At 35.6% G+C, this 25,296-nt stretch overlaps 1 protein-coding gene across 1 annotated transcript in view; it reads right to left on the reverse strand.

Annotated features, from left to right (window-relative positions):
* WDR70 (WD repeat domain 70) overlaps nt 1-25,296 on the reverse strand; it is a 138,404-nt gene that overhangs the window by 64,604 nt on the left and 48,504 nt on the right. Inside the window, exon 9 of the mRNA XM_083818489.1 lies at nt 24,991-25,067. Within this exon, the coding sequence (XP_083674615.1) occupies nt 24,991-25,067 (77 nt within the window). The remainder of the gene's footprint in view (nt 1-24,990; nt 25,068-25,296) is intronic.

Genomic DNA, 25,296 nt, shown 5'->3' on the forward strand with positions numbered 1-25,296 from the left:
CGTCCTGTCTTTTCTTTCAACAGGCACTTTGATGCTTTGCCCCTTTGTACTGTTTACACTTGAAACTTATTTGAGTCTTTTTCCAGTCCCTTTTCCTCAGGACATCTAATCCTTCTCAAAAATTAACTCCTCCCATTCTAGCCAGAAGCAAAGGGGATAAACAAGAAAGGAAGCACAGAAACCCAAAAAATTTATCTTTAGAAGTATGTCTTTAAACCAGCAATATGGCAAACAAATGCTAATTGACATTGCTTCTGTATTTTCTCTCTCCTTCTGCTCTTGACCATCAGTCACTATGCCGCAGCACAGCAAAGCCAGAGAACTCAATTCTAGAATTTGGAATGTCTTTGTTTGTTTGTATGTTTTAGAGAATATTTTGGACCATTGATGCCTCTTCCTCCTTCTCAGACATAACAAAGTAATAACAGAGATTGCATTACTGAATCCTGGGGTCAAATCTAATTTTTGTACTGAAACTAATAAAAAAAATTACCATTGGGTTCAATCAGATCACTTCTAGGAGACTCCTTTTGAGCTGTTTTAAGAATATCTCCTTAGGCCTATAATAAGTGTGGCTTGAAAGAATAATGTTCTTTTACACTCTAGGTTGCAGTACTAGGAGAAGTTTAAGACTGGTAATATTTACCTATTGATAGCTATAACCAATACATTTTTTGAACTCCACTGAAAACAAAAGGCAAACACTTCCTGAACGAGTTTCTTAGTCCCTGTCTGTTCTCCCCCTCAAAATAAACTATGTTTAACCAAAATTTGTCCATTAGCAAAAACACTTTTAATTGTTCCTCCAACATATAATACTGTTCTTTCAGCACAGCCAATTTTTATATACTGAACGATATCCACAGTCATAAATCTTTTTAATTTCTCCTTCAAAATTTTCTTTTCAAAGAGAACTTCTCTGAAAAAGGCTCCAAATAGGCAAGTTTAAATTTAACTTTCTAAATGGTGGATTCCACATCTGCAAAACAGATTTTGTAAAGTTTTTATATTTGCCAAGAGCAATTCAAAGCAACTTAGAAAAGGATGGGAATGTTCTTTTGGAAAGGTAACACGGATATTTTCCTGACCACCGAGAAGTTAAATGATCCATACTTAAATAAACAACTAATTTAATTACTGGGATCCATTTTTTGGTGTGTTTTTTTTTTTTTCCCCTTCCCACAAGTAATTTTTCTCTCTCTTTTTTTTCCTCTAATGCTCTTACAATGTTATGACTTAGTCAAAATTTCTAGTATAATTAATTATTGAGAATACTGCTGTTTTACACAAATTATTAAAGCTCTTTATGTAGCTACGTATCCCAGCCTGCATCCATGGAAAATGTCTCTAAGTCTTGATTCATCAAGTAATACTATTCTAACAGTCTACTGAAATTCAGGGAATTAACCAATTTAAACATTTAAAAACCTAACATGTCAAATTCTACACCAAGCTTCTCTGCCTATCCCATCCCTTTCTCCATTTCTACTGGACTGCAAATCTCTCTTGCACACTATTGAATGTTATTAAATTTATTTATAATAGTAGAAGTCTATTCTTATGAAACTTACAGCACAAAAAAGCAACAGAATTCATTACTACTACAAGTACAGATAAACTGGAATTTAATGCCAATCTTTGTCATAAAATATAATGCCTTCCTCTATGATAAAATTTGACCAAAAAGGCTAGCTTGGAAAGCTATTGGTTAGTTTAAAACCACCATATAAATACTGCTACAATTGAATTTATAAGCAGAACACGGATTTACAAGTCACCTTAATCAGTGATAGAAAATACATTTTATAAAGGAGTTAAATTTAACACTTAAATCAAAACCAAAAAACAAGCAAGCAAGCAAATAAACAAAAAAAACTGATCTTAAAGCAAGACTTCCATTATCTTTTTTTAACAACATAAAGCAACTCTACCTACACAGAAATGAAATTAAGAAGCTTAAACAATATGTTGAAAAACGATCTAAAGTAGAACATGTAAAAAGAACAAAGAGATAAGAAATAGCTGAAAAGCTCTGTTAAGATTCAGCACATATAGTGACATAAGAACATGTCAGCAAGAAAACCCTGAATATTGTATTCTCTTTGCCCTCTTTCAGCGGAAGTAAGTTATAGCCTTCTTCTGTTGAGCACAGGAGACACAATGAAGGTTGAATCACCTGCCAGATACCGAAAAAAAAATGTATACACAAGCAGATAGAGAAATACAGAGAAACTTTCCATACTTGTTTGGCAGAAAAACTTGAAATAAGCTACCTACTCTCAGCATCTGAACAGAGTTAAAATAATTTAAACCAGAGTGAACGAGAGTACAAGAAAAGTCATATCCAACATAAGTAAATTCGTAACTATGGAAGAAACTGCCAAGAAAATAGACACAGCATTGTAATTTATAACAATTATTCTGCTTGTTACTTAAATTATCCCAAAATGTTTAAAAATAATAATAATATTTTACCAGAATAATAAACTAAAACGTCACAATTTTATTTTTGTGATGTGCAGCAAATAGATTGAAGCAATTATGAAACTATTTTTCTGTATTTCCAAATAAAATTGGATATTCTGCCACCATTCAGATTATTACAGATAAATTATAATTACTATTTGGGGGTGGTGAAAGTAGATTCAAATCTAATGACAGTGAATGGGAACTATCACCATTGTCTAATCTATATGAATTAAAAAGCAAACCACCTCAAAACTGGAATGACACATATGTGTGACTGTTTGCATGGTGAGCAGTAGACTCTGAATTACTAAGCAAAAATGCTGCATCTAGCCAACATATGCAAGATGTGAGGAAAACTTGATTAGAACAGGAGATAGAGAAAAACAGACTATGACAGGGTTAACTGTGTAAAGGAATCAGAGCTCTTTGTGGAGGTCACGGACAAGAGCAGAGATAGAAAGGAACAAACTGGGTGAGGAAAATACAAGCATACCACCGAAACGCTAGGAAAAGTGAGGTAGCAACAGGCTTGGTTGGAGAAATTTTACAAGCCTCGGGGAAAAAAATGAAAATAAGTATTATGGGAATGAACGTACAGATAGCAAAAAAATATTCAAGAAAGAATTTAAAGTGAAAAAAAAAAAAAAAGACCAATCGTGAAGAAAAACAAAAAATGTTAACTAAGCTAAATGGACAGAAAGCAGAAAAGCAGTAACCGAGGGTATGCAGGTATGCAAGAACTATTCTAGCACGAGTCCACACATCTAAGGAAGAAGGATTAGCATTTCATATTATCAGTGCTGCTTAGAACCCAGAAATTCACTTAGAAATCTCAAAACAGTGATTATGTTTTGAATACAGGATTACTGTCTGAGGGGAAAAAAAAAAACAGCTCCAAGAACCAATGCACCTGAGTGAATTACATAAAAGAAAAATGATGTTAAATAAACCTTTAGATACTACTGAATGGAGAATGCACTGCACTGAGCACAATCTTTAAAACATTCAATTTCTGCAGGAAGTAAATTTAACGGCAAATCACGGAGTCGTTTTAAAAAAAAAATAAAAAATAAAAAACATGCTCTGGAACACTATCTAGATTCCTAAAAGAGTCATATAGAAAAAAGGCCTCTTCAAACTAAGAAAATGGACTTAAAGGCATATACCGAAAACAGGTATTGCAGAACTCATTGGGTAATCAAAATAATTAATGCAGGTGATCCAAACTGCGTGGGGGTGTGCTGATTTCCTTCTTGAATAATTTTTCTTAGGACAGTTTAACTCAAAATTGTTACAATGAATTCAAGGTATCTGAAAAAAAACTTTCCTAGTCTACTTTATAGGCAAAGACTGATCATGCCCATTGGTGCCCAAATTCCTTGTAAACCTTTCTCCCTTCTCAGCACTTTCCTAAAATGCTGAATATATTTGATTGCATTAGTGATGAGCATTTGGGCAACTAGACTACACTAAGGGAAAAAGCTTCTTAAAGACTTTCCAGCTGGTATTGACAGCTGATTTGCTTTGCTTCTTGTTGATGAAGTCTTCACAAAACAAATCTAATGGAAGAAAGGTCATTTTTCTTTTCATCAGCCATTAGGCTGGTAATCATGAATGCCTGCATCTAAGCATATTTCTTCTTCAGTTCAAAACAGCAAAGCATTTAAGCAAGCCTCCAGAAAAGCATTTATGGGTTAGAGAACAATCCCCCAAAGATCTTCTCATCTTCTCATCCAATAAGTAACAGGTTCAGTGATTTCAATAAACTATAATAAGCATATGAAAAAGTTTGTGGTTCTAGTGCTGAGCAGTTCTTTCTGCTTGCATTCTTTCAGAAGAGAAGTTCTTTCAGCATTTGGGTGACTTCCAAACTATCTGTTGGCACACAGCGACAGGAATACATGCAGTCACATCAGGAGCAGCCCACTTTCATAAGGAGACTAGCATGAACAAGTGAGCACAGACCCAACACAAGCAAGCACAGCCACGTAAAGAAAAACAAATTCTTCAGAAGGTGGTGAAGTTTGTACATTTTCAGCATTATCATTCAATTGTAAAGAGTTCCATATACTTTTGAATTAATAATAATTTGGTCTTTGTTATGCCATGCTACTTCAAAAACCGAGAACTGGTATTTTCCTGAGACATTGCAAACAAGAAGAAAAGTCCTTCATTTATTATCACAGCAACATCTAACTTCAATGTTATTATTTCTACACAGAACATCAGCTGAATTGGATGTATTAGATGATTGACTTCTGAAAGCTGTAACAGTAAAAGGAGGTACAGTTTTATGCCATTTTCCAAACTGGGCAAAAAGGCAATCAACTGAGATCCCATCTCCTACATAATAAAGATAAGAGTGCGATGTAATCAGTCTCTCTATGGGGTACATCAGATTAAGATCAAAGGGAAAAGCTTCGGGTAAAGAACATCTCCACAGTTCAAGTTACCGTCACCTGCATCAACTGAAATGACTCAAGAGCAGTCTTGCATGCTACAGCAATAGCAGCAAGAGAAAATCACTATGAAAACAGGATGCTTTCTAAAGAGCTGATTAGTCACAGCTATAAAAGAGTTAAGGTTCACTTGGATCTCAAGTTGTCCTTCACCCCAATAAATAACTGACTCAAACTAACATTCAGCAGCACTCTCCATTAAAACAATGAAAAAATCAACTGATATTTAAATTTAAACAGTCAAGCAATGTAAATCTCAAAAGCAACACTTCTCAGTTGATACTATAGACATCACAAATAGTCTTTGTAACCGCTTTTACTGACTTCTTAGATCTCACTCAGGGACACGTTTTTTCTGCAGCTCCATTAGCAACAAACAGCAACTGAACAGAGGTAAAGAACAAAGGTAGCATATTGTTTTTTTTTAAATGTATTATGATTTTTAAAGTTAAATTATCTATTCTAAAAAAATGCAAGTTTAACTCAGTTATACAGATTAACTACATCTACAGCACATGAAAGTGTAATAAATTACAAACCTATGTATTTATCATATTATCTGAAATACACACCAAAGTATAAGATACTTCCTTCCTCATCACAAAAATTAAGAAAAGAAGGCAGCGTATTTTGTAGAGAGGACATATGGTTTTTGTCATGGTTTTGGCTGGAATAGAGTTAGTTGTCTTTACAGAGGCTTGCATGATATTGTGTTCGGGATTTTTGATGAAAATAGTGTTGAAAACACACCAACATATTAGTTGTTGCTGAGCAGTGTTTGCACTTAGTCAAAGATGTTTCAGCTCCTCGTGCTGCCCTGCCAGCGAGGGGCTGGGGGTGCACCAGCAGCTGGGAGGGGACAGGGCCAGGACAGCTGGCCCAGGCTGGCCGAAGGGGTGTCCCACACCGTGTGGTGTCGTGCTCGGCAAAAAAAGCTGGGGTAAAGAGGGAAGAAGGGGAAAGGAGGGGGAAGGTATTCAGAGTGATGGCGTTTGTCTTCCCAATAAGCTGTTAAGCATGATGAGCCCTGCTGTCCTGGGAGTGGCTGGGCAACCTCTTCTAGTGCCTCACCACCCTCTGAGCATACAATTTATTCCTTATATCTAATCTAAATCTACCTTTGTTTAGCTTAAACCCATTACCCCTTATCCTATCACTACACACCTTTGTAAAAAGCCCCTCTTCAGCTTTTCTGTAGGTCCTCTTCAGGCACTGGAAGGCCACTATAAGGTCTCCCCAGAGTCTTCTCTTCTCCAGGCTGAACAACCCCAACTCCCTCAGCCTGTCTTCATAGGAGAGGTGCTCCAGCCCTCTGATCATCCATGTGGCCCTCCTCTGGACTCACTCCAACAATTCCATGTACTTATCTTCGGGGGCCCCAGAGCTGGGTGCAGAAATCCAGGTGGGGTCTCACGAGAGCAGAGCAGAGGGGGACAATCCCTGCCCTCTCCCTGCTGGCCACATTGCTTTTGGTCCAGCCCAGGACGTGGTTGGCTTTCTGGGCTGCAAGTGGACATTGCCAGCTCATGTTGAGCTTCTCATCAACCAACACCCTGAAGTCCTTTTCTGCAAAGCTGCTCTCAATACATTCATCACCCAGCCTGTATTATGTTTGGGATTGTCTCAACCTAGGTACAAGACCTTGCACTTGGCCTTGTTGAACTTGGTAAGGTTTGCATGGGCCCATATCTCAAGACTGTCCAGGTCCCTCTGGATGGCATCCCTTCCCTCCAGCGTGTTGACAGTACCACACAGCTTGGTGTCATTGGCAAAACTGCTCAAGGTGCACTTGATCCCACTGTCCCTGTTGCCAACAAAGATGTTAAACAGCACCAGTCCCAGTATGAACCCCTGAGGAATGCGACTCATTGCTGGTTGGATGAATCAAGCCGTTCAAATCAAGATCTTGACCACAACTCTTTCAGCGTGACCATACAGCCAATTCCTTACCCACTGAGTGGTCCATCCATCAAATCCATGGCTCTCCAATTTAGAGACAAAGATATTGTGTGGTACAGGGTCAAATGCTTTGCACAAGTCCAGGTAGATGATGTCAGTTCTTCTTCTATCCACCAATACTGTAACCCCATCATATAGGGCCACCAGGTTTGTCAGGTACAATCTACCCTTAGCGAAGCCATGTTGGCTGTCACCAGTCACCTCCTCATTTTCCATGTGCCTTAGCAAGGTTTCCAGGAAGATCTGCTTCATGATCTTGTCAGGCACAGTGGTGAGACTGACTGGCTTGTAGTTAACCTGTTCTTCCTTTTTTTTCCTTTTTTTAAAAAAGGGGGTTATGTCCCAACTCTTGTAGTCAGTGGGGACTTCACCAGACTGCCATGACTTCTCAAACATGGTGAATAGCAGCTTAGCAACTTCATCTGCCAGTTCTTTCTGGACATGCAAATGCATCTCATCAGGCCCCATGGACTTGGGCACCTTTCAGGTCCTTAGATTGTCTTGAATCCTACCTCACCCGATCCTACATTGGGTAGTTCTTCATTCTCCCAGTCCCTACTTTTGCTTTCTGTTACTTGGGCAGAGTGGCTAGAGCCACTTGCCAGTGAAGACTGAGGCAAAAAATCATTGAGTACCTTAGTCTTCTCCATACCATGGGTAACCAGGTCTCCTGTTCCCTTCTAGAGAGGAACCACAGTTTCCCTAGTCTTCCTTTTTATCACTGATGTACCTACAGAAGCCTTTCTTGTTACCCTTGATGCCCCTGGCCAAATTTAATTCTAACAGGGCTTTAGCTTTCCTAACTTGATCCCTGGCTGCTCGGATTATTTCTCTGTATTCCTCCCAGGCCTCCTGTCCTTGCTTCTATCCTCTGTAGGCCTCCTTTTTCTGTCTGAGTTTGGCCACGAGCTCATTGTTCATCTATGCAGGCCTCCTCGTGTTTTTGCCTGACCTCCTCTTTGTTGGGATGCATCACTCCTGAGCTCAGAGGAGGTGATCCTTGAATATTAACCATTTTTCTTCAACCCCTCTTCCCTTCAGGGCTTTGTCCCACAGTACTCTACCAAGCAGATCCCTGAAGAGGCCAGTGTCTGGTCTCCTGAAGTCCAAGGCAGCAAGCTTGCTGTGTGCCCTTCTTGCTGCTCTCAGGATCCTAATCTTCACCATTTAGTGGTCTCTACAGGCAAGGCTGCCTTTTGAGCTTCACACTCACCACTAGACCCTCATTGTCGGTGAGCACAGCACCTCTCCTCACTGGCTCCTCTATCGCTTTGAGAAGGAAGTTATCATCTACACATTCTAGGAACCTCCTGGATTGCCTACGCCCTACTGTGCTGTCCCTCCAAGAGATATCGGGGTTCTGGAGGACCAGGTCTTGTGAACATGAGGCTGCTCCTGTCTGTCTACAGAGGGTCTCATCCTCTTGGTCTTCCTGGCTCAATTGTCCTCTTTTTCATACAGTCATCACCACCCTTTGCTCACATTGTAATGTTACTACTACTACAGAAGTCACTACATTCTTCTCTGACCTTTGTATAATGCTAAAAGTCTAAAGCAGAAAGTTAGTGGACAAACCAGCATTAGATTTTATCACTTCTGAAGATGAAAACCAAGGGAATTATTCTCTCTTATCGGTTATGTTCTCCACATGGGGGAAAATTTGTATTATTGTTTTGCTGGAGTTGGAAATGTGTAGATTTAAAAATACTGAAGGCAGGAGATAAACAATTTAGAAAACATTTTAAACAATCTTTTTTTCCTTTTAAATAAAAAAGAACAGAGAAATGACTTGTTTCAGAGCCCAAGGCGATAAAACATTGAGTATCTCTAGAGTTGGAACATGTTCCTTTGTAGTGCTTTAATCTTCTGTCTGCCTTAAGCCCTGAAATTTCAGTCTTCAGAAATTTGCCTTTTCATTTACTACACAGACTTGTAGTAGTCATTTACTACACAGACCTGAGCAACCTTTTCTAATTTGGCCCTACTGCAAGCAAGGATTGAAACGGATGATCTCCAAATGTTCTTTTCAGCCTAAGTTATTCTGTGACTCCATACAACTCAAAAAGGGTGCTTTACAACATCTTTAGAGCCTATGAATATTCTTGGCAGGAACCTACATTTCTTCTGAATATCTAAAATGCTACAAACCAGCATAAATCTGCCCAAAAGCTAGTAAGACGAGAAATAAATCTGAAATAGCTACAGGGACATGCAAATAGCATCAATATCACTGACTTCAAGAGCTACTGGGAGAGGGACTAAAATTAACAATGGATATTGGGAAACCTGCAGAAGCTTAAGCTGATGACTTATGTCCCTTGTTCCTACATGTTGTGCTATGTCTTCCTTCTCTGCTCCTTTCCTTACTCACAGGTTCATGTGCTTAGCTAACAAGCAGCTATCCCCACACCTGTTTAGATATTCCACATCAATCAACGTTTAACTCCCTGAAAGTGCTCCTACGCAGATCAATCAAGTAGCAGGTAAATTCTCAACTCTGGTTGGTTTTTAGTTTGTTTGGTTTTGTTTCTTCAGCATAAATGCTCACCTCTAGCCTTCCTTTTTATTGAGGGAAGAAGCAAAATTTTTATTTCTTTTTTAATTTCGTCAGCAAAAAGCAAATTCAGAGCACCTTTTATGTTTAGCTTTTTCCAAATACAACAAACACAGCAAAGAAGTTTTTCCAAAAATAAGCCATTTTTGGAATTCAGTTTTTAATTTTTGTAGGATTTCATGTTTAAAATCTAAACGTGTTTTCTCTTGAAGAGAAGGAGCCCTCACTAACATAAACAAACAGGTCCAACTTGGTCCCAGATTGAAATCCCTTCATGATTTCATTAGCCCTGGCACCCTCAATTTTGTGGATTGCTAACATGCCTTTTAAAATGGCATGAGATGTCAACACCTCTTCTTGCATCTATCTGTGACCAGTTGTTTAGACTCACAAGCCACTGCTAATGTTATGAAGTCCAGGATAGAAGTTCTTAAGCTGTCATTCATGTCTTATACTGAAAAAGTTGAACCATCTTGTTAGAAATGACATATAGCCACTGCAGAGAAGTCAGTGTCAGAAGTATAAATTCACCAGGTCAGCTGCTGGTGAAATACTGCTAAGTTGTAAACTGAGTTTACAAAAACAGTTTTATTTCCAAATGGAGGGTGTTTCCATGTGTTTCCAAAGTGTTTCCATGTCACCTCTGATGGAACATGAACAACTTCACGTTTAATAAAGTCACTGTGTTTATACACACAGAATATATGTTTATTTCAAACGACTTCAAAGGAACTACAAATTCTTATCGTTCACCACCACTCATTGCATTTCCTAGTTTTTCCTGTATGAGTTTCTCTGTCTTACAAGGATAAACAGAATGAGCCTCCACTATTCCATATATAAAAAACCAAACCAAACCAAACCAACAACAACAACAAAACACCAACAGAAACCTGGGGGGCTGTGGATAGCATGGCATTCTAAGTTTATCATTTCAGAGAAGCACACTGATCTAGTCTTGGAATCAACAAATAAGAGTAGGAGCAGAATCTCAAAAATAAATTGAAAGATCAAAGCACAATGCTTAACAAAAAAATGAGTCTTCAACAAAAGTTAACATTTACATGAGCTGTAATGTCAAAAACACTTGATTAATCAATTCCATTTCAACCATGTAATGTGGAAAGTAGAGTTGTGTGTGTATGTGTGTGTGTGTATACATGTAATATGCCTAGAGTTTAAAATTAAAACCATTCCATAGGGTCTAGGGGCAAAGCAAAAGCTACACTTCCACAGAGTCAATACAACAGCAAAACTTGCTTAAATAAATGAGAAACAAAATTGTCACAGTTTGAAGTGACATGCTTTGGTCCCCCATTTTCTCTGCATTGCAACAAGAACTTTTTAATCTATTTTAAATCTTCGGTTCTTAAAACAGATAATCTGAAACTGTTTGAACCCCTTAAAAATTGAGTTATGTATTAAAAGCGTCAGTTGAAAAAGCTCTCAAATGCAAGCTCTTACAAGTGACTGCATTTTTTATTGCAGCAGCTAACATTTTAATCAAGAAAAACTTCAGAAAAATATTAATATAAACGTACATAGTTTATAAAGACGAAAATAGCTTTACTAACCCTTTTGTAAACATAGAGCTTTCAGCAAGGGCCAGCACAGTCATTATTCAAACTCCTCTTAACCAGGCCTGTTCATTTGCTGTGCTTTCTTAATCAGCTCTGCACTGAATATATCTATAAATAGATAAGTTAATCCAGGAAAAGACATCCTCATATATCTGGAGTGGACTTCACACCTTTACACATATCAAGACAAAAAGCAAACTACTATGCCAGTGCAGAGCATGCTACTAGACACATGCAAGATACTGGCAATTTCTTGATGAAGGCATTCCTGTATTATGAATAAATCTCTAGAGGTGATTTTTCTAAATACTTGTTATTTTGACTAATCAGATGAGACTTACACAAGAGCAACAGAAGTATACCCCAGCACAACCACAATGCAACCTCTTCCTGCCAAATACCATGCTTACATGCCAAAGGATGAGAACTAAGCTGCTTCAGGGACAGAAGTAAGAAAAAAGTCACCAGAACTAAACGTAATTGAAACATGTAATTCCTAAGCCACATTACCGGAAACAGCTCAATTGCTATGGTCGAAATAAAAATAAAGATCAACTATGTGAGGCTAGATATGTTGGATATACAAATCCTCCTGTGTAACTTTATTTTCATAAATGTCAATTCTGCTTTATTTTTATGTCATGCAAGTCTTGAGAACAAGGTTTTAGATATTCCGCACAGTGTTTTAATGTAAGTATTTAAGCAATAACTCTACAGTACACAGGATGTCTCATATACTGGTTAAACTAAGTTTGTGTGGAAGAAAGTTATATTTTACACAGGTAATAACTGAGACAAACACCTAAATCTCTCTGTCATGGGGAAAAAAAATTTACTCAAAGACTTAATGTATCTTGGGACCAGGTACCAAACTCTCAGTTCCTTATTCTCTGTATTTATTTACACACATCGTCACAGAAACATTTGGTTTCCTTGAAGCCAAATAATTTTCTTATTTCATATACCTCCAACTTTCCTCCTGGTTTGAGTTTTATGAATGTAGCACTAGTCACATATATTTGCTATTCAATTCTAAATAATATCTGGAATAGTTTGAGAGTGTCTTTTTTTAAGCTAACTGCCAATTCAGTCATTACAATAGATAAAGCTTGTAGGGCTCACTACCTTAAATTCTTCCTATATTATGACACTGAATATGCATGGAATACTGTTTTATAAAAGCATGTGTATTTCCAAATAAATATGCAAATCTACCAAATCTATTCTGCTTTTAGAAGCCCTGTGGTATTTTACACTTTCCCACGACCTTAAGCTCTTGAAATTGGTAGGCAGTACGGGTACTTTAACTTTCACTCAAAAGAACTGCAAGGAGCTTGAAATATTAAGCTAGGCTCAGAAACAATGACACAAGTAAGCAACCTGATAAATATTTAGCTTATTTGCATTTTGAACAAATGGATGTTATTACATATCCACTTGAAAATCCACTTGGCATTGCCTAAGGCATTATCATCAGGCAGTTTCAGCGCTAAATCATTAATTTCATCTTAACCTGATGAGGTAGCTCTTTAAACCAAACCACTGCTCATCTGCTTTAGTAGAAAGTTAATGTTCACATAACTCATTCCACCAATTCTGTAATAAGAGTGCTAACCTTTAGCAGAGGATAAAAAAAAAAAGCGAGATTTTAAGTGAAACAGCTGCTTGACAAGTGATTGTTCCCCAAAATATGTGAACCTACAAAACCAAACAATAATGCTATCACTTTTCACATTCAAAAATTAGCCATTCTAGAGTAACTGAGATAGCTACTACTGGGTGGCTAGTCCTCATGTAAACATATGTGGAAGTTACTAAGTGCACTAGACATCCTTTATCTACTTGGAAAAGTTTCTACAGCAAACAATCCCTGGCCATGGAGTATGAGCACACTCTGGTCCTCTGAGGTAGTCTATCTGCATAGAAGTGGAAACTTATTCCACACTGTATTTAAATGGCAATTTTGATGTAGTAGTCTTCAAAAGACAACTACAAAAACATGTTTTTATATCTGCACTATATTTGCTCAGTATCCTTAAAAATTAACAAAACAAAAAAAAAAAAGAAAAAGCACTTCAGACCACAGACACATATATGTTGGGATGAAACATCAATTCATAGATTAACATCCATTATCAGAATTATTATAAAAATGATGCAAAAATAAAGTTATTATTAAAAAAAAAAAAAAAACCTTCCTGAAAAAAAGTTTGAGAATTTCAGCCCAGAACAACTTTGTTTAAAGTTAACTTATTCACCGGGGTTTACAATAAAAATGCTGATAGAATAATTAAAGCTCAAGTGTGTATCACCAAAGAAAGGGAAGAAACATTTTTTTCTTCTCAGAAACACTTCTGTTATCTGTTATTCTGTTAACTATCTATTTAATTCACTGTGAATCACAAAACAGAAGGAAACTACACATGTGTATAAGTAAATTATTTATTTTGAAGAAAGAAATGTATATGGTCTAGTACGTTTACGATGACAAAAGAAGATCTGTATCTTATCTCACCAGAAGTTCAACCACAGGAGACTGAAATGTTTGCCAGCCAGTTTTAAATCATGCAGACACCAATGAATATAGATCTTAATTGGAAACTTCCATTTAAGAAGTTTCCACTAACATTAGTGAGCTAAACTGAAGAATATCAACCAGATATTTTCTGTCCCAGCAAACACATTTCACAGATTACAGGTCTGGAAACATTTCAAGAAAGAAATGAAAGGTTACCAAATCCAAACTAATCCCCCTCAAGAGAAAAGCTTGATTAGCGAATATTGGAATAATAAAATTAGCTTTAAAAATTGTTATTGCCATAAAGGGATTGTAAAACAACCAATTGGGGAATAATTCAGAGATGGTAAGAGGGAAAAAAAAAAGGTCAATGAGAAATTGGTTGATAACGCTGTGAAGGCAGATTGATTTTAAAGAGGTAACATGCAACCAAAATAGGATATTTTTTAATTAATGTACAAAAGAGAAAACCATTGGGTCCATTTCTCACCAACAGTTTCACATGGACAGCTTTGTCACCCTCTAAAAGATCACGTGTGGGCTTCTTCATAGCTTCAAAAAGTTGAATAACTTTAACAGAAATTCACAGCTCAAGCCCTAAACACTTACCCGTAAGTAATTAAGTCACATGTATGAATTGATTAGATTTTTTCTCCTTCCACCAAGAAATCTAGATGTGCATCCCAATCCCAGGTGTATTAATTGGTGTTTTTTAAGCTCACTGGTTTGTTTGTTGATTAAAAGAGAAATTTAATTCACCATTTTTTATGCAAAGGCCACAAATGGTTAAAAAAAATAAAATACTGCATTCCTTCCTTAATAATCAGTTCTACAGTCATGTAATCTCTCTGCTGAGAAAAAAAATATTTTTCTTTCCTATTCAAGCCTTGCTTATCAGCTTCCAATCACTAGATCTAGTTATGCCTTTCTTTAACAATTTAAACGAATTTCAATGGATGTTTTATCTCCATTTTAGTATTTTCCTTTCATTGCAAAGTCTCTTAATACCCTCTTCAATAACTGAGTCATATTCAGCTCTTTGAATCTCTATTAAATGCAGTTTTGAGATTCTTCTCTGAAAATTTTCCTCTTTACTGTCTTGCAACATCCTCTTTAAGCTTTTGTTGTTGGAACTAGACAGAACTCAGCTGCAGTCTCAAGGATAATTACTGAACAAAACATTAACAACATACCCTTTAACAATGTCATTACTAAAAGTTAATTCTTTGTGTACACATTTTTTATAGATGTGAATCTGTTCTTCTATAGCCTCATACTAAGAGCTCACGTACAATTAACCTTAAATAACTTTCAGGAAATGGGTCAAATTTTGAAAATACTCATCTCCGTGTCTGACCTCGCATGCTGTTCTCTTCACCCAGTTTACCAACCAATCTACTTTCATTGACAGTGACTAATACTTGGTGATCCAAGTTTACTAGAAATAGATTCATGATCTCTCAGGTAAAATATGCTCTAACTTATAAAAAAATATATAAAAAATTTGAAGCAATACTAAAATCTTACGAAACTGCATTAAAAACATAGTATTTTGTTTACTTCAGATTATCAGTTTTAAGCTCTTTCACTAACCAATCCAGCTTATATAAACCAAACGTTGAAAATGTATTTACAAAATCAATCCTTCAAGTCTAAAACAAAACTCACTTCACTTAACAGAAAAAAAAATCAACAGATTGTAATTTAATGCTTGTAATGGCTAAAATGTATTTGTTTTTAAGAAGTTTGATTAAATAAACGACAAGTTTCTCTCACAAAAAAAAATCATATAGAATTCTGTGTGGTATATTCTATCACTTGTGAAATGGGATTTATCAGCCTTAAATGGAATTTTTTGAACTGGAAGTATTGTAGACCAACCAGTATCCAATGAAACCATACACCTTTGAAAAGACTGTGGATTAAGGAAAGCAATTTCAGTCTACTACAACTCATTCAATGAAAAAAAACCAAACACCCTACGTAGCTCTCTTATATGCTAAACAAGTAATGTATCAGTGAGATTTTAGCTAAAAATCTATTTATATAACATGAAGAGGAACAAATTAAAATTTTATTATGCAAACAATGAAATTATCTGTAATTCCAACTGTCAAAAAGCAAAGCAAATATTTTCCCCAAATTTCAAGCTGTAGGATATTAACTATCATTAGTCATTACTGCATAATTTTAAAACAGAATCGGCTTTGAACATTAATGGCGAGAATTTAATTTCATTTTCTTAGACAGAATACATGTTTTATCTTTGTAAGCAAATGCGCCAGAATAAATTCCTGCCTATCCTACTTTAATTTCTCATTATCAAACCAAAACATTTGAGTTTGGTTTACTAAGTCTACTGTACTTCCAATTATTACTAGAATTATCAGAGAATTCTTATCATTAAAACAAGATGTGTATCTCATGAGAAAATTGTCTTTTAAATTGAGTTATAGGTTAAAATTAACCAGTGAATACTTGAGAGGAAAGGATTTCATCTACCTGTAATAAAAGAGAACCAATTTTCTCATGGAAGAAGACAGGAAAGGAAATTGCCAGAGTGAAAGCTACTTGTAGAACAAAGTTATCACAATGGAAGTGTTTGCTTATAAATCTGTATACATCCCAAAACCATGGGAAGTTTCCTACCAATTTTAACACAGCAAATTCCTGCCCCCTTTCCTATCTGATATCAAACTGAACTGATGGAAATATTAAAGCTTCCAGCCTCCTGTCAGTTCTATCCTGCCAGAAGTTACTAACCCCTCCAGTCTGCTAACAAGGTTGCTCAAAAGTATTATCCAACCCATTTCTGTCAAAATGAGTCAAGACCAGGAAAGATGTAATAATTCAACAGTTTTTGCAATATGTCTTATTTTGACAGAAAATTAGGAAACAATTTCCAGTGAAAGCTCATCTATATAACCTAAGTTGTGTATAATACAGGTGAAGAGAAATACTACGTGTTCTAGGACGAGAGAAACAAATACATGCATTGAAACTATTGTATTCCCATACTAAGCTAAGAATCTTAAGACATTTTGATTGCTTAGCAACAGACAACTTCCTTTGAAAAGGCTGTCCCTTCTTCTTGTGCTCCCCCCACAGTTCAGGAAACATTGAAGTACTATGAATATCTAAATAATGTGCTTGACAGATAAACCAATTTTAATTTATATTTTCATCTGATGCAAAAAAAAAAAAAAAAAGGGACTTTCAGAAGTTCAACCATAACAGAAGACACCTTAATCTCTGTAGGAATACAAGTATTTCATTATAGCTGAGTTGTATCCTTCTGTGTTCTAAACGAATTCCAAAAATATGCTAAAACCCTAATATTTTCCTGAAAAAAGGTCTTTAAAATCTTGAGGAAAAAATTTCAAACTTCAGAATTTCATCTTCATATGGAATACTTTATATGAAGTGCAAATATGTGTATACATACACTTATGTACATACATGCTTGAAAATTTGGCATGATTTTTTTTTTTTTTTTTGGTTCCCAGGATGGAAGTCCAAGCCATACTACAGCGCTGACAAATTTATTTTTTTCACCACAATATAATTTGCATTCTCTTCCCTATAAAGCCGTCTGTTGCAACTAGACACACATCAGGGTGATCTTTTTGGAGAGTAATAACTTTGGACATCAAAGCAGGTCTTATGCTCTACAGTATGCAGCTTGTTTTAAGAAGTAAATCCAGGAATCGCACAAAAGCACAAGCCAGAAACTGCAATTAAACAAAGATTTTTAAATGATTCCCTAGATAAAGGCAGAATGCTAGCAATTAGTTTCAAGTATGCTTTGCCAACTGGTCTTCAAATTTGTGAACACAGATGCAGCGTTGAAGTCTAGATTCTAAGGAAAAGTTTATACAAACATCTTGGTACTGGCCTTGGCATTGTTATCTTACTGCTCTCTGCAGTTTTCAAAGCTGTAGACTGAACATTATTAACTGTATTTATTAAGCACAGAATGTTTAACACTGATGCAGAATGCATTCAGACTAATAATACTTATCCAAATCTTTCTTCAGTGTTACGCTTTGCTTGGTGCTTTTAAACAACAACAACAAAAAAACGATGTCATATGTATTTAATTATCACATTTCTTCAAACCCATTATCCACAAAATCTATAAATTCTGCATAACAATAATTACACTTACGTTGAACTACATAAATCCACATTCTACTCTCACCTCTGCTTTCATATACACAGAATAACTGATACAATAATTGATACTTATAACATTCAAGAACAGTAAAATTGTAGATTAAGCTCTCAAGCTGTTAACGAAGCTATTCCTAGCCTTAATAGAGTTCAAACAAACTCAAGGGTGGTATTCACTTAAAGAGTGCTTAGTCTGAGACACTATCAACCTAGAGTGAGCAGACAGTATGTAACCTGACGACTTAATTTTATAAATCAAGGAGAAATGACATGTAATTCCAGTATCACAGCCAGAGGAGTTTTCCTTCACAGCATATGGCCAAGCAGGTTGATAACAAATCTCACCCTCTCCTTAGAGCCTACTACTATGAAAAAAAAACAAACAAACAAAAAAAAAAAAACTAAGGAACAAGAATGTGAGCTATAGTATGACCTGGCTCTGAAAGACTGTGGGACACAAATCTCATCAAATTATGGGAAACAGAATCCTGTAGGCTGAAGGGAGCTTTCCAGTTCAAGTCTCTTATAATGGCATCATAAGAGAAAAAGCAACTAATTGCTCTGTAGGCAAGAAACTGACTGCTGGCCATCTTCAGTAGTACTATTCCAGACCTTTTCTGACAAGCTCTCAGATCTTCATGCAATCGTGGGCCTAACCAAAGGAACACATGCCAGAAAGCAATGAGCATGAAGTCATATACTGATAGCTACCACCTACACAGGAAAAGAAACAAGGCGGTAATCAGGATGAAGATGAGACAGCAGCTGGTCGAGACGAGAACCTGGTTAATAGGATGGAATTGGCTAACATATTAAAAAAAAAGCAAAAGTTCTTTGGGGATGAAACTTATTATCAACTAACAAATTATCAAACTTCAAAAGCACCCACAAAGCATCAATATCTAAAGCTGTATCTACGATGTAACAGACATCCTAAAGGAAGGAAACTCTTTGATATGGCAATGCTTCTCAGCGCTGGACAAAGTTACACAAAACCACTATCTACACCATTTGTCCTTCACAAATTATATTTTGCATACTTGAAACTGCAAATCATATTTGCAAATTTGATCAAACTTACTGTTAACTGTTTCATTAAAAAGGTAGTTGACATACCTTTGTCAAACAGTTCAAATCCTTCCTTTCGGATTAAAAACTATTAAGAACACATTCACTTTTCTTTTCTGAACACTATTGCTATCATTTACACTTACAAGCATCTAGGGCTGAGATCTGCCCTTTTTTCCTATTCGTTAATGGAAATCATCTATTAGGAAATAGTATTGCACTTTATCCCATTCAGAGATTGTCTTTTAGAAAAATACATAAACATATTTGACATGGATTAGTCTAAGGATTAAATTGCACATTAAATGCAAAATTTTATTTCTGAAAATTTGAAGCTACTTCACTGAAAGATCTCTGACTATTTAACTGGAGATGCATTTATCCTAAAGCACAGTTCATCCTGAAATAACTTATTAAAAATGTCACTCAAGGATGGCAGTCAATATTCTTGAAGATACCTTTTGAAGGGTAAGAACACTAACTTAACTTGCTAGATTAACTTGAGAGAAGGAAGACTTACGAAAGGAATTTTCTAGAGTAAACCAGCTGTTAAGCAACCACAGCAATGGTTGCAGCGACAAACCACAAAGTTGAGGACTGCTAAATTTCAAGTTTGGCTGCAATTCTACTTCTAAAAGGAAAAAATACATGAGAATAGGGACATATAACACCTGTTGCTGGAACATTTAATATCACTGAGCTCTTCTGCTTACAGAAATACCTATCACATTCATGATAAGAAAACATCCAAATAATAAAAACAGTATTATCCGTTTCCTCTTCCTCTGTTGTTTTAACATAGAAGTCAACTGATATTTCTGAATGATATAAGCAAGGTGTTAGTTACATCTTAAAACACACAGTATTTTTTTAAGGCATTTTGCTCAGGTATATTTCCAGAAAGTAATTTTTAAAGTCTTTCCCATTTTCAAAATTTTCTTTCACTTTCAGACAATGCATTAATGTTGACATTAATGTTCCATAAAAGTTGGTGCATTTCTGTAGACATGCTTGATATACAGCTCATAGATTAAATAGCAGCTCACTGAATTAATAAATATAGTTTCCAAATAAGCCTGAATAAAGTGATAAAGGCTTTATGGAAAAGACAAAGATGATGCTGATCACCCTTTAAGCACAAAATATTTAACACATTAATGCAGAATGCATTCAGATTATTAATAATTACCCAAAAGCTTTCTTCAGCCTTACCTGGAAGGCAATAGGTACATGCAATTAAAAGGGACTGAGAGGTATTCAGAATCTTTCAAGCTGTAGGGTATTTAAGGTTCTAGTAATAAACAACCACGAATGAAAAGATCAAGTGATAGCTTGGACAAGAATAAAGTTTAAATCAAGTTAATACCAATATTAAAAAGAGCTTTGGATGTATGCTTTAAAAACTGGGAAAGGCTGATATAAATTAACAGACAAGTTAGTGAAAATTGAAATAAACTGAATTTCTGCAAGGCAAACTTTTAAAGGCAATTTACTGCAGTCTCATGAAAAAGACAACTGAGTTTCTATACCTGCTTTTTTCTTTTGATAAAATTTCATTCTTATCACTTTATATGTTGGAAGGTTAACAGAAACAATACTACATAGATCTGAGAATATGCACAAGACTTATCCTATTTAAAAAATACATTGAAACAAAAAACTACTTTGCTAAAGCTGTGGTTAATTAGTGTTATTCAGACACAGACTTAAGGCTGTATTTTTACAAAAGCAAGGTCCGTTTTTTGATTTTTTTAGAGCTTATTATATCCAACCCGCAAAATAAACAGTACGCTATTATACATTTTAGCAAGCCATCATCTGGAATATTTTCTAGGAAAACGAAGTGAGCTACTCTAAGCTACACATATTCATTAAGAATCACATGAGCAGATAAACTTATACAAGTTAACAAGAGGACTTTTCAGACTTGTTCTGCAACTCTCAGGTCTCAGGTCTGGTTCATTCCAGTGTGTAAGTTGACCAGTTGCTGTTTATCTCATGTAAGAGTCAGGGAGAAGGAGCTGCCTTATGCGTTTTTTTTCCACATTCAACGCTATGTGCTTGAACAGTCATACAAAACACACTGAGACTCCCTACTGGTAACCCATATATCTGCAGTCTGAAACAGTACATTTACACATATCCTAATAACCACAAATTAGAATATGTTATAGTTGAAACCTACTCAGGGGATTTATTAGGAAAAAAAAAAGTAAAGCTAATTTGAATTCCATGAATAAATCACAAGAAACAGGCCATCTTTCAAAACTTTTCTTTTATAATACCAGTCCCTAAGAGTGTTCATTTAAATTACTGTTTAGTTCAGCATATTACTATAGCCTTAATCACCTGAAATCAACAGAAACTGTCAAGTGCATAAAATGACTATACCCAAGTAATAATTTGAGTTACAGCAGGTTTACACTGAAAGGAAAATATATGTATTCAAAATATTTAAAATACATTTATTTAAAACATATTTGAAGTGTGTTATTTTCATTTTAGTACACAAGTGAACTTGCAAAGTTTTCTTTTAACTTCTGTATGCCTCACCACAACTCCTCAACGTACCAACCTGAAGATGCAACCCTTTTTCCTTATTTTATCTTTAAGCTGTGTGTGAATGACAACCCTTCAATTACGGAGACAGACAAGACAAATACTATCGTAGGATAAAATATACACCACTATGTTGTAAATTTTAACAGCATTGTGAAGTCTAATATTCAATTTATGAATGATTATTTTCCCTAGAGGTGGTGGACAAACATCCCTGTGGTACAAGCACAGAATATACAGAGTAGTATTTAACAGTACATTAACACCCCTGAGGTGCTCCCCTGCGTCCTCTTCACTTCCTGCTTCCTCATACATTGCTATTCAGCATTCCTTTAGTAGCATGGCACACACGCTTGAATTGCTACTTTCAGCGGCTTCTAAACCTGTAGATGATAACTGAAAACCTTTACTCCTTTTCTTGCAAGCATCTTTGAAAATAAGTGTTGGCTCAGGCAAACAGCTTTGTGGCGCACAAAGGCTCGCCACACAGAAACACTGATCAAACCAGTGAAGCAGTTTCAGTTTAAGAACTAATCCTGTATTTAGCATCCTTGCTTTAGTACTCCACACAACATTCAGCAGACTCAAGTCAGCAAAACTGGAAGCCTTCCTTCATGCCTACCAAGGGCAACACTGGTTTCATTGTCCTCTATCTGTACATTCAGAATTGAACCTGCGAGGTGTCCCACTTTAGTGTTACCATGTAAGATGTCTTTCTCCACACCAGCCATTGTGGCAGTTACTTTTTCCAATGTGAGCAATCTGCAAAAATGCTGCTTTGCAGCAGCTTTTTACCTTGAGAAGAATCCACATACTACTCTTCCTGAAGTTACTGGCAGATTAGAACATCATCAAAACAAACACCTGATTACATCCAAACATAGATTCATCTAATCCACTAGTTAGTCTTTAAGAGCAACAACTATGCTGACCTAGTCTCATCATTATGGTTTATTCCCTTCCTTGTCCCATACTATTCACAACTGTTGTATAAGGGATGTTAGAAAGGAATGCCCATTGCGTTTCCTGTTTTTGGGCTCTCCTCATCCCCTCTCAAACCTGACAATGCAACCTCCTGGGATAGCATATTCCATATTCCAGAATATATTCAGACAATATCCAAAAAGAAGTATTTTCTTTTATCGAACTTTGCCTATTTCAACAAATGCCTCTTAGTATAAAGGTGTTTGACAAACACAGTTCTGCATTCAGATCATCCATCCAACTTCAACATTTTGCAAACTTTGACCACATGCTATCCCCACTTAGACCTCTCAGCAACAAACTGAGTCTTCTGGTCTGTCCTGATAAGACCATAGGTCCAAAGTTCAAGTTCCATTTTAGATTTTCTTCGCTTTGCATGCAACATAAATCAAGATTTCACATAAACTTGTCTCATATTTCTGCAATTATTTCATTAAGTACAAACCTATTGACTCACAAAAAGCCAGCTTTACAAATCAATGAAATACAGTCTTTCAACACAGAAGAGTCATGTGTAAATGCTGGAAAAAATATAAAAGAATAGATAGACAGACAGATGTAACACTTAATCACATCCATAACTAAATTTTATGCAAGATGCAGAATAATAAGCATAAAGTACAAATTTCCTATTTTCTGGAATTTTTGGCATAAATCCAGCTTTTTTACTGCTTTTGCTTGAAACTTAGAAAACCTTTTTTCTTCAAGCAAAATTCAATAGCTGTTCTTAATTCTCTCACACATAGTGCCTATTTTTCTTTAGTTTAAAACATCTCTGCTGTGAAAACAAAGTATTCTAATCTTACTTTGCTAAGTAAAATGCTCTGCTAAATTACAGCAGCTATTTTTCCTCATGGAAAAATCACTAGACACTACCCTAATTTCCACTTGCACATTATAAAAGCAATGGCAAAACCCAACCAAGAAAACTAAATCAGAAATTCATCCATTACTGTACAATATCAACAACTGTTGCCATTCACTAATGGAATGTACATTTTCAGAGGTGTTACTCATGAACAAAACTTTACACGATATAATACATAAGAACAACACCTGAATATACCTCTTTGTATTAATTAAAGTTTTTCAAACTTATTATACACTGGCATAATGAGATGACCTTCCCTACTCAGACTCCTATTTTCTTTGTGTATAGTACCAGTATTATATTAATTACTGATGAAATTTTGGAGACTTTATAACTCATTATTACTGAATTCCACAGATGGAACACTGTCTTTAACATTTTAATTCCTGTGTTGCAAATTAAACAATCCAAACTGTTACTTTTCATGACCTGTCCAAATCCTGGAAAGACCTGTCACTAGCACAAAACAGGATGAAATGGATTTAGAATGCTTCTCCTGTAATGTCAGCCACGTAGTGTCTCTAAAAATGCAATTATGCATCCAGTTATAGCAGTGCTTATCTGGATTTTACTTACTTGACCAGAGCATTTAAATTCACCACAATTCAAGCATCAAGGATGCAGTGAATCCATACTTGGTATATTAGTTATACAGTTGTTTACACAGTACAGAATTAGGCACTTCGACAATCTAAAAAATTTATAATGTCTTGATATATTTCTCAACATCTACAAAGTATTCAAACTAATGAAGAAGTTTTACTACTCTCTCTACTTTTAAAAAAGCAACATACACTTAAAAATATTCTAAAACATAATAATCATTTTCATTATTGAAGCAAAATTTATGTCTGCAAGCTGAAAAAAAAATACATACAGCTTAACCTGCATGTATTTTTATGATTGAACCACTCCATAAAGTACAATTTAGTTTTGTTTTGTATTTTTCCCTTCTGGCACAGTTTTACCAGAAACTGTCAGTTTTCTTCTTAGAATCATTTACTCGTGTATCGTTGTGTTAAACTGGTAAGCTGGTTCCCCTTTGGGGAAAAAAAAACAGCCATTTAAAGTAATTGATAATTGGAGTCTTAGGTCTACCACTGACCAGACAGATGAATTCAGGGCCAATTCAGTCCTCTCACTTACACTTGAGCAAAGGAGATTGCATTTTTAAAATATTAGTCCAAAAACCATTCACGAACTTGCTGATGACAGCTGCAAGTAACTTTATTGATTAATGCCAACTGCCACAGTAACATTTTGCAGTTTGATTTTTACCACAAACATTAAGAATGAAACAACAAAATCATTTCTAACAGTCTCCTCTACACTTGTCAAACAACATCAATCAATATTCAATTACAGGTAAATTTGCAGCTTCCAACTAAAATAGTCTACCTTCTCAGCGAATTCATTTACATGAGCCTCTACACAAGAACTATTCTGCTGTCAAGACATACTCTAGGATGTTAAAGGGGGCATTGAATTTTGTCCAAGAATTTTTGTAAAATGAACCGACTCCGTGTAAAACTTTGTAAAAGTAGCCAGCTTTTTTCATGAAATATCAAAAGCTATTTTAAGGTACAAAACTAAAGAAAATACAGACAAAATAAATCAATTATCCAGAACCTAAAGAATTACAAATTTATGCCTCCTGAGCTTACCTAACTTTCTCTTGAGCACTTGATCAAGATTTAAAAGGTAGGTTTTTAAAGCAAATTAAGGCATAATATTAAAATACAAAAGCCAAACAAACTTCTTGAAAAAAACTGACAAAGATAGGTCTTGATACTCACCCGTCATTAGAACATGTAAGAAATTCTTCCTTTATTTTTGGATGCCAACAGCCTGAATTAAGCATTGCTGTATGACCCTAGGGAAATAAACACAAGGTTGTCTTAAAAGGTTTTATAAGAACTCTTAACAGATTTTGTAAATTTTACTCCAATCCATCAAGGAGAACCATTTCAAAGACTGAGAGCAGAATCCCTTCTGATCATACTGAAATTACAATGATGTAACAAATTTTATGTATTCTAATCCATTTCATTCTTGCTTGTTTTCATTTTCAAATTACAAAAACACTAATATTTTCCTTCTTT

This window comes from Anser anser (assembly GCF_964211835.1).
Source record: "Anser anser genome assembly, chromosome: Z".
Lineage (NCBI taxonomy): Eukaryota > Metazoa > Chordata > Aves > Anseriformes > Anatidae > Anser > Anser anser.